The sequence below is a fragment of the Lipophrys pholis genome (assembly GCF_963383615.2).
Source record: "Lipophrys pholis genome assembly, chromosome: 9".
Lineage (NCBI taxonomy): Eukaryota > Metazoa > Chordata > Actinopteri > Blenniiformes > Blenniidae > Lipophrys > Lipophrys pholis.
In genome coordinates, this window is record NC_137639.1 from 17,379,303 (window position 1) to 17,398,517 (window position 19,215).

The 19,215-nt window shown below is 41.8% G+C and overlaps 1 protein-coding gene across 4 annotated transcripts; it reads left to right on the plus strand.

The window, feature by feature from the left end:
* Positions 1-3,840: 3,840 nt before the first annotated feature.
* LOC308115026 (uncharacterized protein) lies at positions 3,841-13,290 on the plus strand. 4 transcript variants are annotated; one of them, XM_080472351.1, is made up of 6 exons: positions 3,841-4,290; positions 4,844-4,900; positions 7,515-7,880; positions 9,809-10,048; positions 12,328-12,427; positions 12,716-13,290. In XM_080472351.1, exons 2-6 carry the CDS (start codon positions 4,849-4,851, stop codon positions 12,774-12,776), a joined length of 819 nt encoding a protein of 272 aa, XP_080328477.1. In that variant the 5' UTR covers positions 3,841-4,290; positions 4,844-4,848; the 3' UTR covers positions 12,777-13,290. The 4 variants fall into 4 exon arrangements, with proteins under 4 accessions (XP_080328477.1, XP_080328478.1, XP_080328479.1 ...); XM_080472352.1 differs by having other exon boundaries at positions 4,013-4,290; positions 4,841-4,900; XM_080472353.1 differs by having other exon boundaries at positions 4,045-4,154.
* Positions 13,291-19,215: the final 5,925 nt, after the last annotated feature.

Below are 19,215 nucleotides of genomic sequence, written 5' to 3' on the forward strand. Positions count from 1 at the left end.
TGAAATAATTATTTGATCCGCTACCAACCAGCAACAATTCTGGCTCCCACAGACTAGTTAAGTGCCCATGAGGCACACAAATTAGTTCCGTCAATTAAAAAAAAAAAAAGTTCCAATCTCAACTCTCAACAAAGTATTTAAAAAAAAAATAAAAAATACCTGTCACAGAATCAATCTCTTCTATTCAAACCTCCTCACCACCTTGTGCAACACCAAAGAACTGCCATAGGATGTTAGGGACAAGATTACAGACTGCCACAAGGCTGGAAGGGGCAACAAGACCATATGCAAGAAGCCTGATGAGACAGTTGGTGCCATCCATCCATCCATCCATTTTCTCCCGCTTATCCGTTTCCGGGTCGCGGGGGTGACAATCAGAGCACTGTTACCCAGATCACACAGCACCGATTTAAGAACCTTCCTGCAGGTGGTGAGCCCACGGGAAGGTGGCGCCCGGCGTGAGTCTCATGCTCTACCAATTGGTGCCATTATTGGAAAAACAACCATCAATCATCCTCTGGAGCTCCGTGCAAGATCTCACCTCATAGGGGCAAGGATTATCATGAGTTCAAGGTAGCTGGCCCTACAGTCACCAAGGCCATTGGTAACACACTTCACCATAATGGGTTGAGATCCTGCAGTGCCTGCAAGGTCCCTCGGCTCGAGTACAACAACCCCGTCTGAAGTTTGCTTGTGAACACTTGAATGATTCAGATAGACCTTTGAAAATGTGATGTGCCGAGAGGAAACTAAAATTGAGCTCTTTAGCATCAACTTGACTTGCAACAGAAAGAGGCTGAGTAGGACTCCACGAACACTACCCCCACTGTCAAGCACGGAGGTGGTATCATCATGCTTTCGGGCTATTTCTCTGCATATATATAGGAAGATTTCCCCACAATGAGGTAGTAATGAACGGGGGCCGTGTAACTGGATGAAAACCTTCTTTCCCCAGGAAGAACACTGACGATGGGTCATGGATTGGTTTCCCAGCATGACAGTGACTTCAGTGGCTGAGAGATAAAGCCAATTACGGTCATGGTGTGGCCTAAACAGTTTCACTTTAATCCCATAGAAAGTCTGCGGGAGGGAACTGACACTTTGAGAACTGAAAGGATTTGGAGAGGATCTGTAAAGAGAAGTGGACGAAAAATCCCTCCTGAAATGTCCGAATGTCTGGCGACCAACTACGTATGTAAAGGATGTGAGTCCATTTGCCAGCTCCGCTTAGTGTTTATTGTCAATGCAGCTGAAAATTACAACAAAACTGTGTTGGCTCCTTCATGAAAAGCAGTTTGGCGAAAACTTACACAGTTATGCAACTAGTGAAATTAAATCAAAGCAAGCAAACAAAATAAAGTGATGAATAAAAAAGCATCAACCATGAATTCAGTGCAATAAACAAATGTAGTACAGGTTTAATGTACTTCAGTCTACAAGTCAACTGTTAAAGAACTTTGGTGACAGCTTTGAATTAGGGCAGCCATTCAAGTGTCTACCTGAAAATGTTCAAGACGTTACTTTTACCAAATTAAAATTTTCCAAAATTGTTCAATAGTTTACAACCCAGCAGAATTACAAAGAAATCTCCAAAAAGACTACAATTCTCATTGATTGTCTCATCATTATCAACACATACTGTAAAAATTAGATTTTAATTTGAAAAGCCGATCTGGACCTGTTATTATCTTATAGAAACAGGAAAAAGCTGAAAGTGATTATATGTGGTGACTTGCCTCATTATTTGTGGTTGAGCTTCTCCTCTCATCGCAAGTTTAACATATAAGCTCCGCCCACAGTCTCAAGTTTAGGGTGTTGGCTGGGGGTTTGTTTTTTTTGGCTTCAAACTAAAACAGCCTGTCAGAGGCTATGCGAGCCCTTCAACCAGGGGTCACAATGTGGACATCTTCCTGTATAGCTGTTGTAATAAACCTGGGGTCAGAGGGGAACAAGGCTTTGTCTGCTTAGAGGACGTCAGATCCTATTTGGACATATGGAAGAAAACTGTAGAATTCACTTCAACAACCTGTCTTTGCTTTCGTACTGAAGGTGTTTTTTGTTTTCATGTGTTTGAATACTCGCCTGTGTTTGGCTTCACTGTGACATTTTGTCAAATTGGAAATAGAACAATGGGGTCCGGAGCCACTGTTCTATAGTTTAGCTTTTGATTATGAATGCTGCATAGTTATTCATTACATTATTCAATACCGATTTGTTCTTGAGCTTGTTACTTATTTACCACCAAAAACATAACTGAAGACATTACTGTATATATTCCCGGGTCATAAAGTGTTTGCTTTCCTGCCTTCAGGAAAATGTTACAGGAGCAGGCAAAGCAAAAACAAACAGACTGAAAAATAGTTTCCTTCCCCGGGCGATCAGAACTTCTAATGCAAATACAAGCATTTAGTTTTCTCAGTTATTGTATTGATATTTGTGGATTTATTTTATTTTTTTTAACTCGAGCACCTTATTTTAGAATCGCCAGCAATATATATGAATGTTTCTTTCCGTTTCAGAATGACGACAGTAACGAAGCACCATTTCATAATCTGTTTTTATCCAATTGTGCATTTTATTGAGGGCTTATCTTAATCTATTATACAGATCGTTTTATTATTCCTCGCAAGACCTCACATCAATTTCATCAGATTCTTCTTGTCACCGTCTTTGTTCTCTCAGAGTCGCCCTGAACTGCATCAACCAGCCTGAAAGCTGCGACACAAACACTTTGATTGATTCGTTCATTTCTAAATTCAAGGTCATTCTATGTCCCCTTGTTACCGTGTGGCGTGCAGCATGGAATCACGGCGCTGCAGCATCTAAATACTTTAATTCTTTAACTAACCCGCTCATCTATGCAACAGAAAACTAACAGTGATTAGTTTGAATGAGGAGATTGAAGCATACCGATGATGTCTGCAGAAGTAAAGAGTGAAAAAAAAAAAAAAAGCAGCTCATATGAAGACCAAAAGTGCTGATATTTCTCGGCTGTTGTCTTAGTGCCACCCACTGGTTAATTCCAGCTAACAGCACTTCTCCGAAGACAAAGAACTCAGCGGGAGCCGCAGCTGTGATTCCCATGATTATTCATAAATCCTCTGCAAATACAAATGGATTTATAATCACTTTTAAATCACTCATTATATCTGTGCCCCAGGATCTGCTTCCCAACGTGAGAAACTGCAGCGCTAACCCCTGAATAAGTGATGCCATTATGCTTCAGTGCTCCAGCAGTGTGTTGCTGACAAAACAATCTCATCTCAAGGTTGGTTTGGAAGCTGCTCTGGAGCCTTCGATCGTATCGAATCATCTTGTCTGGAGGAATTTTTATTTCTTCTCGACGTTCCTGCAGCCAGCTGAGCTTCAACCTTCTGATTTGTACATGTGAGGGAAAAGATGGATTATGAGCTCAGTGGCTCCTCTAAATCAGCATTTGATTCACTGTTAATGATGGAGGCTTTGACTTTTGTCTAATCTTTTCTAAGAATGGGTGGGGGGGGTGGGGGGGGGGGGGGGGGGGGTTGGCCTTCGCCTTCACACACTTGACAGTGTTTTTCAGGGGAACAATTATTGGGGGAAAAAAAAAATAAGAATAGACTGAATCACGCATTACCTCCTCTTTTTTTTTTCTATAATCCGAAGCCAACACAATGTATTGTCTGCGGGGCAAATAGTGTTCGAGTCGGATAAGAAGCCCACGGTACAAAGCCTATTTCATCAGACTGCATCTCAACATTGTCACTGGTTTCCCTTCGAAGACAATACCATTGCATTTTATCTCAGTTTACAAACAGTGCAACAAGAGTTGTTTAAAAGACCCACAACCGACCGTGTTGTACCGTTGATGGTTGCACGCAGGTCAGCGAAGGACAGGCGGTGGCGAGGGGTGGGAAAATGAAGGAGGTCTGATTTTACAATGGAAAATCCCCTTATATAAAAGCACAAAGCATAAAGACACATTGACCATACAGGAAGGGGGGGGGGGACTAGGAGGGGGAGGAAGCTGCTTGAAAACAAGGTGACGCCTACGTGACATGCTCTGGCTGGACCAGGGGGGAGACAAAAAGGCCAGAGGGAAGAGAAGAAAACATTTCTCTTCTCTCCTGCGCGAAACTGATATTTCTCACCGCGCGATGACAACTGCTCCGAAGGTACTGTTTCATTGGAGGGCTATAAATCTGTCGGCTGAGTGAACCGTGCTTGCACCTTAACCGTGACCTTAGGTGCCCCTTGGGAAAGTGAACACTGAGTGACTGCGCAGCGTTGTTTTCTCCCGGCTCTGAAACGGTAGGTGGAATTTTATTCCTGGATGTTTTGATGTGTGGATAACTGCTCGTCGAACATCGAGGGGAATGCTGGGTTATTTTATAATATATGCAGGTTTAGTTGTGTTCTCGCACTGTTATCAGTGTTTCCTCTCTGTGTGTTTTTGTTGTCGTGTCTGTGCTTGAGGGGGTTCATTTTCAGTTTTGGCAGCAGAAGCGTCACTGTTTTGTTCCAACTTGTGATTTTAGCACAGCTTGCAATGCCAAAACTCTTGTTCTTTGGATACTTTACAAATAAATTAGGAGGGTGGGGGTGGGGGGGTGTGGGGGGGGGGGGTGGGGGGGGCACACCCTAAACATTTGGATTACCGTACTTTTTTTTTTTTTTTTTAATAGAGGGACATGTTGCTGTAATTGTTATCTTGCACTCATTTAAATTTCAGATTTTCTCTGGAGGTGGTGTTTTTATTCTTGCCGCAGTGGCACCCCTGCTGCCCGAGTACAAAGGAAATGGTGTGCTGCTACTGAGGTCATGGACAAATTCCTCTTTCTCTGCTCTCTTTCTGCATCAGCAGGTGTTATGGATCTACAGTATTTCCTGTGCTGGAGAGTTGCCCCACTGTTTCTCTTGAGTAAGCCTTCTTTTTTTTGTTGAACCCACAAAACCAATGATTTGCAGTTTGTTTGTTTAGTTTAAAAAAAACAAAAAAAGGAATATCTGCCTACACAAAGACAGAAATACTTTTTAACCTTGAGTATTTGCATATTTAGGGTTTTCATCGTGTGGGAAGATTACTACCGATCCCCCATAATGACACACATGATGGATATCCTAATGTTGTTTTTTTTTAACTGTTGATAGCTGCGGGGATGCATAGGCAATAGAGAAGCATAACTCTTCTCGAACTGACTAGATTATTTCAATCATCTAGTTTTAATGAGTCATTGTTTATTGTCCTTCAAACCAGTTACAGTGATTTTATATTTTTATTATGTCAGTTAATCTTCATCACACTGTCCAAAATGTGTGTTTTCATCAAACAATTAAAAGTTTTACTCTCCACGTATTTCTTTCTTTTTTTTTTTTTTATGTTTTTGGCTCCAAAATCAAGAAGGAAAATTGAATTAACTTGGGAAAGGCGTCCTCCCCTGACCCTCAGGGTTTTCCTGTTTCTGTACCGCTCCTGAAGCTCTCTGACACCTCACAGGAGAGGCCCATTCCACACTCTTAATCCCATTGATATGATACAATGGTTAACTGTTTTTCTAGTTTTCAGAATCATAACTGCTCGTCCCTTTTCTCCTCCCCAAGTATCTTTTCCTTCCGGTCTGCTGACCTGATCGATGCCTTTAAATTTAAGATAACCCCTGAAAAACATGTGCTTGAGCAAAGCATTGTACACATAGAACTAGAGCAGGTTTTCAATCATATCCTAAATGCTATTCATAAGTCAGGGGACCTGATTGCAAATAATGCTTTGTGTACTGGAAAATGGTCCGGAACCAATATTTTTGCGAGAATCTTTCTTGTCAAGGAGACAAAAAAAAGCACAATATGTGTGATATGTGTGTCAGTATAATCCTTTTTGGCATATTTCATTATCTATAAATGGCACATTCTGACACACAAGAGTGTTTTGCAGTAACTTCAAAGTGTTGAAATATCATCTGATAACGCTACTACACTAACGGAAGCCCATTAAAGAGTTCAGGTAGGACGACAACGTATATCTTTTGCACTCAAACAGACATCAGAAACGCCTTCAGACGCTGTCGAAACATTAGACTCGCTGTAAACTGCCACCTGCATTAAGAACTGTACTCACATTATTTACATTTCCTTCGTCCTGTGCCCATCAAGTTAAGGCACATGATTAATAGTCTCCGTGGTGAATGCAACCAGGCTTACCAGGCTTTGACACAGATTTTAGGATATTGATGTGGTTTGATGGATATCACATTAGGCATGGCTGTTGCGCCATAAATCATCACCTGACATTATTTGACAGAAAGTAGCCATATATATTCATAAAGTGCATGCTGAGGTTCTGGTTGATGTATTGTGCAACTGTTTGTTTTTTTAGGCCTCCATCCTGTACATATGAAGCAAATACTCTGGAATAAAAGGTCAAATCTGATTACACATAACGGGTCATTGTGGTCTGTTGAGCAGAAACACACACTATGTAGGCAGTGCAAATGCTGCTGAAGTACATGTACTTCTTATTCCAAATATCAACACTGAACCTACAGAGTATTCTTAAAAAAATGGCAAAAAATTGTTAGACTAATATTGAGATAAAGATTGTAAAAACAAGCACTGGAATGCAGACAAAGTGTAAAAGTAAAGAGCATTTCTTAAAGAACATTTCCACCAGCAGCTTTTGTTCTTCATCCCTCAAACTTCAAACAGGTCTTTTAAGCGGGGCCATGGATGGGAAATATCCCACTGTGCTGCTCTGCCTCTGTTATCTGATTCACTTTCAACCTATTTGTTCTCTTCCTGTCACACACGTATTCAATAGATGTGTTTCCACGTGAACAAGTCATCGTTTGAGGTCCACTAACGTGCAATGTACTTTTGAACCCGCAAAGGGACTGCAATTCTCGTATATTATTACCACATTCATTTAGGTTGAAGGTGAGAAGGTCCATTTCATTGTAAAACGAGAAGTACAATGATCATTATTTTTAAACTTTGAATACATTGAAGAGAGGGTTCAAGCCTCTTGGTTGGCTTGTGACGCCCGTGCCTTGGCACGTAATGATGCAAAGATCAAGTTGGCCTCTTTTTAAAGTTTCCCATCCATCCATCCATAAATACATCCATACATTAATCCGTCGACCCTCATAGACTTCCATGGCTATATCACCAGTTGTTTGCAGAACCAGCATGCAGAGACACATCATCACACTGAAATACAGACAAACTGGCAATTTATTGTCAACAATCACCAAAAATCATAGTAACTGGAGAAAACAAAACACATAGAGACAGGGATAACATAGAAACTTAACAAAGAAGTGCTGCCAAGCTCAAACCCAAACAGGCAAATTCTCGCTGTATGAATGCTGAACACTTCAACACTACATGACACCAAAAATCCAACATTAAATCCAGAACCAAAAAACCTAAAAAAAAACAAAAAAGCCTCAATGGATTCTCATTTTTACCTCTGTTTTTTACTTATAAGCAACAGACGCCAAGGAGCATGTAATAACACATCCTCCACTCTCTATCCGCAGTGCCTTGTGGGCTCCACTGTATGTCAGTGCACGTCCTCAACGAAGAGCCCGTGCATGTCATCCCCGGCTCCAGTCTGGTTCTGAAGGCTCAGATTGAGCCGGGACCCTCGGAAGAAGTCTCCGTGATAACCTGGGAACGCGAGCCTGAAACTGGAATAGCTCCTGAGAGAGTGACACTGGCCACGTGCCCTGGCAGAAGCCCCGAGTGCACTGGTACAAGGCCAAATGTCCATGTGAACACCAAGCAGCATGAGACGACACTTCAGATTAATGGATACAGCAGGGCGGACAGCGGCGTGTACGCTGTGACTGTGACGGATAACAGAGGAACGAAAACCACGGCGCACTGCATCGTCAGGGAATATGGTACAGTAGCATGTCCAGCACACGTGTGACACTTTTAGATAAATCCCCTTTTGAGAGCAAATTATGTGTATAGTCACTTTATTACACTGCCCATTGGTCCAGCTCCCTTTTCTGCAGGTTTCAAAAGAAACGCTATGACATTGCATCCTGCTGCAGAATGAGGCTAAATGAAACTCGGTATACTTTCCTGAACTTGTGAAGATATTTCCAGGCAACATTCAGTGTTGAGATGCTCTTTAACTTCTTTTGAAAAGGAAAATAACCGACTTTTGAAGGTTATAGCTTCCCTCAGTCTGAGGATCTTACACTTAATCCCTTAGTTGACAAAACAATCACCTCACCTCAAGGTCCTTTCGGTAGCTGCTCTGAAGTTTATCATAATACATTTCTGTTATCAGGGGATGAAGTTTTGCCTTTGGTTGGCATAGAAATGCAGATTTGAAACTTTTCACTTTCCATTTAAGATGGCTTAAAGGGGCACTATGTGAAATTAAAGTCTGCATACCGATGTTTTACTATAGGGGGCAGTGTTGAGTCACTTTACCCAGTAATTTGGCTTTCAGGCTTTTGGAGTTTGTGATTTTCTTCTTGGCTGGTAGTTGTGGTGTCAAGGATCGAATCCAGGGGGGGAAGTAGTGCAGATAACTATTATGAGTTTCAGTTGATAATATGATAATGTTATGATAATGTCAATATTTACATATTTGTTACCCATGATCGTGACAGTCAAAATCTATAATAAGAAAACAAACAACATAACATTTAACATTTTAGCATAACTAAATGCTATGGTTTGCTGTATTTGTCAAAGATAAAGTGATACTTCACTGCAGCTGCAGCTGACATAAAAAAATCAATAATTAATCTCTGAGGTTACACTGAAATAATCAGACACTAAAATATTACATATTGTACATTCAACAATTGGCATTCAAAAACTATAAACTTCTCAAGGTACTTCGTTTTGGACAAAACAATTAAAAAAAACAGCAGCCACAGCTTTGTGAAATCGGTGTATGTATTTGTCTTTGTTATGTGAATTAAATAAATAAGTCAGGTAATTGCAAAGGGGGATAAGGTGGTTTAAAAAAATAGTCAGATGTTAATAATCATTGGTTGCCATGCTAATTATTCACGGTGGAAAAGGTCTATAGATGCTGGAGCTGTAAGGCAAAGCAAACAGGTAATTGAATCAGGCAAATATGTTTTGTTTCCCTGCAATGTTTTGAAGGCAGTTTACGTGAAAATAGTGTAAATAAGTCTCTGGGTAACAATATGAAAGCAAATACATTCCGAAAGCTCATCATTTGACTTTGTTCTGGCTCTTCTAGCGTTAACTCCAACAATTACCAACAGTATAATGAATGTGCTTCAATTTCACACCAGCGGGCATTGTTTTCTTCTGTTGGTGAATGTCTCATTTAATAATGTAACACTTGAAATTAAATTTGCCTGAAGGCTTCACTTTTCTGTTTTCCCTCTTTCCTTTCAGTCTCTCCGGATTGTTTTTGGTCTCTTTGTAGGTTTCCAGTTTTCCGTCAAACTCTTGTGTGCTTTTACTCTCATCTGTCTGCTCTAACGGCATCAATTCATCAGCGCCGCTCCTCTCCACATCTGCTCTTTCGGCTTCCAGGGTTTTCCATCATCCCATTCTCCAACATTATCCTGCACTCTCTGATCTCATTATTGTGTCTGAAACCGAGCCAGTTTCTCTTGACAGCATTAAATGTCTCTCATGATTCTTTGTCTTAGACCCTTTTGGACGGCCATGTGTCATTACTCCTCTTCTATAACAGATAGATGCCCATGGCTGAGCACCCCCCCCCCCCCCCCCCACCCCCCTGCTTCTATCCAGCGATGAATTTCACCTTCATACTAAGTTCCTATTTTGATATTGATCCAACACCGCTGTCCATCTGTCTTTGCAGAGGCAGTCCACCACGTCTCCTTGAGCATCAATGTGTCTCACTCCTCGCTGGTTTGTGGCGAAGCCTGGGGGACGAACCCCAACTTCAGCTGGCTCTACGAGAGAGACGCCGTCACCCAGACTGTGGGCCAAGTCTCCAAAGATGGGACCACGCTGGTTCTGTCCATGACTCCCATTTGTGGTCACTTCACCTGCGTGGTCAGTAACAAGCTGGGCTACAGCTCCGCCACTTACTCTGCAGGTATGAGCCTTCAGAGCTTCACAAAACAAAGCATGTTCTTAGAAATGCAAGGTTTGTCGTGGCCTGGATTTATCTAAAGTCGCACCAGTCAATTGCTCCTAACAGAGGCAGAGTAAAAGTAAAATGGCTCTCGGAGAGTTTTAATTGTCACTGTGCTTCTCAGTACCGTTCAGTGTTTGTTTGACAGCGGGGAGATTGTTCAATATCTAGAGTGACTGAAGACTGTCCATTTACGTCCTTTATCCAAGTTAAGGTCAGAACAAGTGATTGACACCCTAACCCAGAGACACACAATCACATGCACAGACTGAGAGACAGAGGAAGCTGGAAAAATGTCATGGATGCACAGGAGGAATGTGCAACTCCAACTGAAATGTCCTGTTCAATCAAATCAATGACTTTTCATCAGGAGGCAAGAGTGCTTACTGCTACACCATTACACTAAACACATCTATATTCATAGAATCATTACAAACACAATCAGGATTTAAAAAAAAATAATTTTAAATACAAAAACCTGAATGTTTCCTTGATTATGCCACCTGTACTAAATTTGACCTCTTCAGCCGCTGTTACTTGCCAAACTGAGCTGATAAATGCACACACTGCAGCACATTTTCACCTTAATAGTGATCAGAGCGCCTTCAACCTAATTTACACCCTGATAGCGACAGCGCTGCCTTGCAAGGTGCTCGCCCTCCTCTGGGAGCGACTTGTGGTTCGGTGACTTGTTCAAGGACACTCCGGCATGTGGACGGGAGGAGTCGGGATTCAATCCAATGAGGTCGTCCTTCAGAGGACAAATCCCTCCGTCACTTTACCTACAGCCATGTTCTGTATCCATGAATGTAAATAGACTATAAAGCACCGCAGATCGTGGATGGAAATGTCCAGCTTTAAATGTTTGACATATTCATTTATGGCTCCCCCGTAAAGTATCATGATACACACGTGAATATGAAAAAAAAAACATCCTTACATACAGTTATAACATATAAACAACAACAAAAATCATAATTTTTCAAAATACTGAGACTTAAGCCTGAATTCCTGGAAATATTAAAGAAGTGTAAGTGTTACAAGAGGAACCTGCACATCCATGATAGAGGATTAGGTTAATGAATAGAAAATAAATATATGTAGATTCCTAATGGTTACTCCTTATATCTAGAAAAGAGGTGTCAGGCTCGTTTTGGTTAAGGGGCCCACATAAATTTCATTTTATTCTTAATTTGGCCAGACTATTATAATTACAGCATCATCACTTATAAATACAATGACAACACAGACATTTAAAAAAAAAAAAAAATTTGGGGTGCAAAGAAAAGCAGTACATACCAGAAGTGTTTATACTTATTTGACTTTTTACAAACTTTATGCAACTTGAAAGTCTACAATATCACACAGTGTGTCTCTTCACACTAATGTCGACAATAGATTTGTTATTACTAGAATATAAGCATGCATTTTTCCACAAACCCTAAATCTTGCTTATAGATATGGAGTTGCACATAGATTTCACCGCCACCTCACTGATCTCACAGCTACAACCACTGTTGTCTTTAGCTATACAGTGTTTGAAATAATGGCACCCCTAGTGGATCTATCTGGAACAGCAGTTATTTATGTCTTCGTGAACCAACTTGCAGAGCTTCTTCAATCCCAGCAAACTGCATGTTTGTCTTCCCAGAAGAATATTGTAGTTTTTTTTTTTTTTTTAAACTAACATCAGATGCTGCAGCTTCACATTGCAGTAAAGTGAGTTTTACTTTAAATTTGACTGCTTATTTCATATTTTCTTCAGATGATGGTGGTTTGTAAGTAAAAAGGTGGAAACAAACAATGAAGTTGGCTGAGTGTGTCGCCACGGATATTTTGAAATCAGACTCCTTTACACGGTGCCTTGTGTTTCCTCGGAGCTGTGTGCTGATTGCACTTTGTTCTGTGTATTGTTTCACTGGTGGTATTTCAGTGATAAAGGATTTTCCAGAGTGCAATCAATAAATCACTGCCTCCACCGCTGCTTCGGCTGCTACCACTGCTGCTAAACAGGCAAGACAAATGCAATTTTCGGTTTCTGCCAAGAGGCCCGACGAGGATCCAGGGACAGTCTGGGTGTTTTCAGGATGCCTCCTGTTAGCACTCGCTGTTCTAGTCGTTTTAGTGACTGTGAGGACTTGTAGCAGCAGACCTTCCTGGCCTCCGAGGGCAGCCATGTCAGGTGGCCTGTGCTTCGCTTCACCCCCACTCTCATCGGGTGTCTCTTTCCTTGCTGACAGGACCTTGTGAAAAGGAGGGCAAGGGGACGTCGGCGGTGGTGGTCTGTCTCGTCCTCCTGTTGCTGCTGTTCGGAGGACTGCTGGCCTTTCTGCTGTGGCGGTAAAGTCATGTGCACAGACGCTGGCAGACACAAACACAAATCTCATTTCAGACTGGCGATAAAACCATACGCCGTGAGAAAATACGACACTGATAGTACCTGCTTTAAAAGGACAGGTATGGGGGGGGGGGGGGCAACATGAGACGTGACGTCCTTTCACAGGACCGTGTGAAGCATGACAGGCCAGCCTGTGTCAGCGAAACAATCGTCTTTTTTTTTTCCCTTGAACCAGGACTGTTTTTGTAACCGCGGTTTGATCTAAATTGAACATTTGGGTTTCGTTTCAGGAGATATAGGAGCAACAATAGAGGAGAGAGGCTGCAGAATCATTTGGACGACACCGTTTAAAAGAAGACCAAAGCTATTCTGAGAGCCGAACAGAGGATGGAGAGGCCTGTGGGGGAGGAACTTCTTGTCCTGTGAGCAGCATGATCTCACATTGCATTGGAATAATGTGAAGAGTGAACTGCTTTCTGACAAAAAAAAAAAAGAAAGATATCCAAGAGAGGATATGTGCGTTGAGGAGCCGGCAGCGTCCTTACAGTGCCTCCTGCTGGGCAGCACCTGACACTGTGCATTAAAATGAAGCATTCATTTCTATGAATTGTATTGATTTGTACTGTATTTTTCTTTGCACTGGCTATAATGTGACCGCTCACAAAAATACTTATTTCATTTTAAAGCACGCTGTGATGCGGTTTGTCAATCTTTGGACATTTCATGTTTCTTTTACTGCAACTCGTGGCTTGTTTCCTCATACAAGAAGCATTTAATAAAGATGTAATGAAATTGTTTACAACCACGATTGCGAGAGAGTGTTGCAGAGTATGTTTTCTCAATAAAATAATATCATGACTATCCCATCCACTATACCTGTTTTTATACACAAACAGCCAAAAATCCTGCAACAAAGCTTTCATTTCTAAGAAATGCAGCTCGATTTATGTGTTATTACATTAATAGCTGTACCGATTACAAAGGCTTCTTTTTTTTTTTTTTAAATGCTTCTCCTTAATGTAATAACATATTAGATTGTCAAAATGTCATGGTGATTATGGCTCCTATTACATTGTTGGCAAGTTTTTACAATATTGGTTTTATTACATTTTAAATGGCCAAAATTATTACAATATTGGCAGGAGAGAAGTTATTGATCATTATTAAATTATTAGCTGTTCCAAGACAACCCCTCACGGATACTGATGATGTCATTGTGCGAGCTGAGAGCACTAACCCGAGTGACATCCACAGGCCGAACTGTCCGCTGAAGCTTTCTTGTGCCAGTGCCTGTTTCAACATTTGAATGAGACTCAATCTGGGTGTTTTTTGTTTTTGTTCTTTCTATTACCTAAGCCTCTTTAGAAGCCTCCATCTTTTTGTGGTTTTGCAAGTGTTCTTAGAGTCATTATCCTGCTGAAACCTCCACAACTTGTTCAACTTCATCTCGTGGGCAGATGGCCTCACATTATCTTTAAGCTCTCTTTGATATACCTCGGAGATTCCAGACGAATCGGTGACTGCAAGCTGTCCAGTCCCTGAGGCAGAAAAAAAAAAAAAAACACCTCCAGAACACTTCCACCACCATGCTTCACAGATGGTAAAAGGTTTTTTCCTCTGGAAAACCTTGCTTTATTTTTGTTGTTGCTTTTTTCAAGCTTGCATCGAAACCTGCCTGCTCTCACTGCGGCCAAGCATTTTGTCCAGGGCACAATATTCCTAAAGGCCCGGTCTTTACCTCTTTGCTCATTGGCAAACGGTAGCTTGGCTCTGATGCTTGTTCCCTCGCGCTACCCCCCCCCCCCCCCCCCTCCCCTCATGCAGTTCCAGGACCGCAATCTCTTTCTGATTGTGCTCACCTGCACTCTGACACCTGCAGGTGTAAAAGTACCTGTGATGAAATTTGGGGGTTCTTGGACACTTTGTTGCACGATCCCTCATGGCTGACATGGTTCGAGAGTTTCCACCTGTAGGTTGTGTATTTCACAACGCAATCATCTTGGATTCCTTGCATGGCTCGCGCATCAGTGTTTTCGTCTTTTCTTTTTCTTTCTCTGAAAGCCAGTGAGAACCGTAAAGCCTGGTAATCATCCATCCATCTGCCCCATTTAGTCCATATGGGGTCACCTACACATCCCTGTTTCCCTGCTACTTTATTAGGCTCGCGGAGGAGATGACCCTGTGCTGCTTCCAGGCCAACAGAGATGTATGATGTCTTCATCTGGTCTTGGGCGGACCTCAGGGACTAGATACAGCTGATCGAACATTGTGTATCAATGATGCGAGGAGACCAGTGGGTGTCCTGATCTGATGGCTGAGCCACTTCAACCAGCTTGTCGTGTGGAGGAGGAGCCGCTTATTTTGTTTTTTCAGAAATTGTAAAACATTCATATGGATGTTCTTGATATCGTTTGTTTTTTTTAAACGTAGCTTTACAGAACACTGTAAACGCTGTCAAGAGTCGACCCCAAACTAAGCAGGAATTCATCACTGCAGAAACAAAGAAGCCAGATTGACAATAATCCATCTGCAGGGTTCAGATTTGGCTCTGAAGGCTGCTTTCGTTCGTTATATTTTCAGTCTGATGCGACCTTCGACCGCTCAGTGAGTTCCTCTTGTGTGATTTGGAGGCTAAATTTATCTTTGGGGATCTCCAGTAATTTTGTGTCTCTTCCTTTGGCAGCATGAAATGTTCTTGTTTCCATCCAGAAGCTGCAGACTGCAAAAATCCCACTGTGTTGACACGTTGTCTTCCAGTTTCGTAATGTTTCTTCCCCCCCTCCCCCCGTGACCTCCAGTGGGGTTATCGCTGTGCATTGCAGAGCCACGGTGGACTGACGGCTGAAAAGGAACTGAAGATCCAGAGGTCGAGGGGAAGGGGGGGGTCTTATCGAATGTTGGAGGATAGAGCAATCAAACATCTGCCGCAAAAGTTTAGGTGCGCCTTTGGGAGTTTTAGCCACAGAGTTTCCTCCGCCTGTGCTGATATTTCAGAATATATCAAACAAAGTCGCTCCATTCTCTGCAAAAGTACTCGACATAGCTTGGTGAACGGTAGCTCACTGAGGATGTATATCTGTAGGGGGACGAGACAATGATGTAATGTTGGGGAAGGAAAGAAAACTGGAGTGAATTACAAATCTGTCCCCTGAAGTCGGACTGCATGCATCTGTCTTTTAAATGTACCTGTCCGAAGCCTAAATATGGGCTGATGTCAGTCTGCAAGGCTGCAAATGTAGGCAATATACTGTGTGACATTACACATCAAATAGTCCTTCCAGGCCCCAGCGTGCAGAATATACCTCCGACGAGCACCCTGACAGTATATAACTGTAAAAGGAGGGCAGAGCATTTCTCAGATGGCTCCCTAAACCCGGGTTTTGTGCCAAAATCCCCTCTGTCACAAGGCCATTAGCACCGCGCCTTTTGTATTGTTAGCTGACCCTGCACTCCCATGCATTCGTCTGCCTCCCATCAGATTACAGGGCAGATGGAGGAGCAGGAGCAGCACATACATCAGGTGGAAGAGAAGCAGAAAGAGTCTCCTCTGATGCTGGTTCAAGCTGTGTGTGCAGAAAGGAGGAGGAGAAGTCTCACTCGTCAACAGATATCTGATGAAAAAAACTGATTTTGATGCAATAGCTTACAAAAATCCCATCAAAATAACCTGTTTTTGTCTATATTTGGTCCAGTATGTTCCCTGAGTTCATCACACAGAGCATCAAACTTACTTTTACATTATTGCTCACTAAAAAGCTGCTTTCATGGCCATTTGAGAAACCATTTTAATTACTAGTTTCAGGATTGCTCATCATCAGCATGTAGACACAGACGATTTAGAGACATGTGCAAGTTTTTGTGGTTTTTTTGGGGATTTTTCCATGTCAATATTTGAGAATATTGAAAAATAAAATATTGCCAGACTTGTAAAAGCGGAAGAACAATTTGCACTTCAGCGCAGTGGTACTCGAGCTTAAGCTCTACATGCTTACAAGATTTCAGGGGCAATGCTGGAACGGTTTGGATTTGGTGGAATTAATTCAAGTCGAGATCGTTCAAATTTTTAATTTCCACAGATGGGAAAGTAATCAAGTTTGAGGATATTCATCCATCTATTCATCGTTTATGCCCATTTTATCCACTTTAGACAATGGAGGAAATCCTAATAATGGGGGGGGGGGGGCGCATTAAACACAACATTTTCTCAAGGGCAATTATTTGGGTGGGTTCCAATAATTATATTTCTGTGGGACAATTGAACATTTTTACAAGAAAGTGAAATCCAAATCACCCGTTTACTGGGATTTCCATAGAGGGCTCACTGGAAGCTGATACCTGCTTACGAAAGGCGAAAGGAAGTGTGCACCTTGAGAAGGTTTTCAATCTCTCAGACGAGCTGCATTTACATCAGAAACTCCCCAAAACTTTTAAAAAATAGCAAGATTTCCAGGACTCCACATTTACACACACATGCATTCATTTTTACAATTAGTCTTCAAATATTCTGCACATTTGTTTAAAACACTGCATTAGAAGGTTCAACATTTAGTACTTTGAAGAAGAAGAAGAAAAATTCCAAGTGATGAATGTGAGGTTTGGAATTTTTATGATAATCACCAAGAATACCATCCGATTCTCAGAATGTTTCACACTCTAACCTGTTGACACAATCCCACGCCCACCCTGAAGTCCAGCAGTACTAAAGACGGATGTGTCAGTTTGACTAATCGAGGTTGATGTGGCAGCGACAGACACGAATGAGGGCTGACAGGAAGGAGACAATGAGGCACAGCTGAAAGCACTCAAGGAGTCATCAAGGTGACGCGTGGAGGTCGGAAGAGAGGAGACGAGTGTCAGACTCATGAACGTGGAGCCAAACATCAACCGCAGACATCACAATGAACCTCAAATGTGGACCATGGAACCTTAAAAATAAAACAACAACAAAAAAATCGTGAGCGTGATTAACAACAAAAGTGGTTCTCAACCTTCCTCTGTTGTTTGCATTGGGCACAGCACTATTAGATCAGAGGCACTATTGAATCAGAAACACCAACATTGACCTCCTGAAACCATCTTGCAACCAACATTGGAGTCAAGCTGATCAAGAACACAGTCAACAGAGTCAATTCGAGTTTATTTAAATAATCCATAAAGTACCTGAGAAAAATGGAAAAATCCACACCTTTGATAACAGTCAAACCTCTGCCTCCAACAATTCTTCTCAGCACCATTTCTATCAACTAAAACACGACTGAAAATCCCTTGAAGCAGCAGTAAATCAGGTTTTTCCCCCCACAGTTTCTTCAAAGTGCCTGTACGACACAAATGTTGAACGCGTGCCTTCACCAACCACCTTCATTACCAGTCACTTCTCTGAACCACTACTCTTCCCTGTAAAAAAAAAGAAAAGAAAAAAAAAAGCAGATATCAACAGTTTTTTTGTTATTGTCATATTGATTGAAGACAAAGACGATGGTGAGATTGGGTAAAAGTACATTAAAATTGATTCGAGTTCTTTTCCAGGAACCTTTAATAAAATGTCCACATATTACCTGACGGTCAATCACAGGCTTCGCTTACATACACAAAGATTGTGGTGTTGTTAAATCAATATTTGTTGCTGACTGCGTCCAGCCAATGCCAAGTCTTGTGCGAGGACGGCCTTCTGCAGCCGGCAAATTCTCTTTCTCGGGGTGACGTCTGATAATTCCTTGTGCTAGCAGGTCGTTTGTCATCTGTGGGACAGCAGATAGTGGCGGTGTGCAGCCTGGGAGTCAAGTTGTTTTCCCCTGTATATCATCTACCCCCCTGACAGAAGCTCTGGTGGGGGTTAGAGGTAAAATGAAAACGTCACAATCAAGATATAGCGCTGAAAAATGGACGGCGTCACCGTGGCACCAACGTGGCTGCCGGCTTCAGGATTCAGAGCATCGCTTCTCATCTGCTGCTGGTTTCTATCCACGTCCGCCCATCCTTCTGTCCTTCCAGGGCCTTCAGGTTTTCAGTTCAGCCCTGACTTCCTTTACGTGTCTGACCTCTGGCTAAACGCCCTGCACTCACTCACACACACACACACACACACACACACACACACACACACACACACACACACACACACACACACACACACACACACACACACACACACACACACACACACACACACACACACACACACACACACACACACACACACACACCCCATTGTTGATGTTCTCCACCAGCTCAACTGAAAACAGACTGTCCATCCTGTTGTCAAGTCAGACAGTCTCTTACCTTGGTGAACTGTTCCCACTCCTGGTGGAAGGAGGAACTGCAGCATGGAGATGAAACTGAAACATTTAAAACAGACCTCAGTGAAGACATTATCTTGCTTTTAAGATTCAGTAATTATTTATACAGATCACAGAGGTTTGAAATTGTGCCCATTACAGCTAAAAGCCGCACTCAGCCCTTGGATATATATAGAATAAAAAGAGCTTCACCGCTGTGTTTTATAAATCTGGATCAAACATTGTAAAAAATAATCATTTTGACATTTTAGAATGTAATAAAAACAATAATGTCCTAAAATAGTAACAATGTCATCCATAATTGATCATTGCTCGTTAATATATATCCTCAATGAATGAATACGACTACAAACGATCCAATCCACTAAAGCAATTTTAAATCCGCAAATGGCACATGAAAATCCAGTCTTTTTATGTATTATTGTGTATATATATATATATATATATATATATATATATATATATATATATATATATTTATTTATTTATTTTTT

Excerpts from the sequence above, each read along its gene's own strand:
- LOC308115026 (XM_080472350.1), top strand. The coding sequence starts at position 4,801 with ATGGACAAATTCCTCTTTCTCTGCTCTCTTTCTGCATCAGCAGGTGTT. Across the intron at positions 4,901-7,514 it reads TGCCCCACTGTTTCTCTTGA|TGCCTTGTGGGCTCCACTGT; the intron begins GTAAGCCTTCTT and ends CTCTATCCGCAG. Across the intron at positions 12,428-12,715 it reads CTGGCCTTTCTGCTGTGGCG|GAGATATAGGAGCAACAATA; the intron begins GTAAAGTCATGT and ends GTTTCGTTTCAG.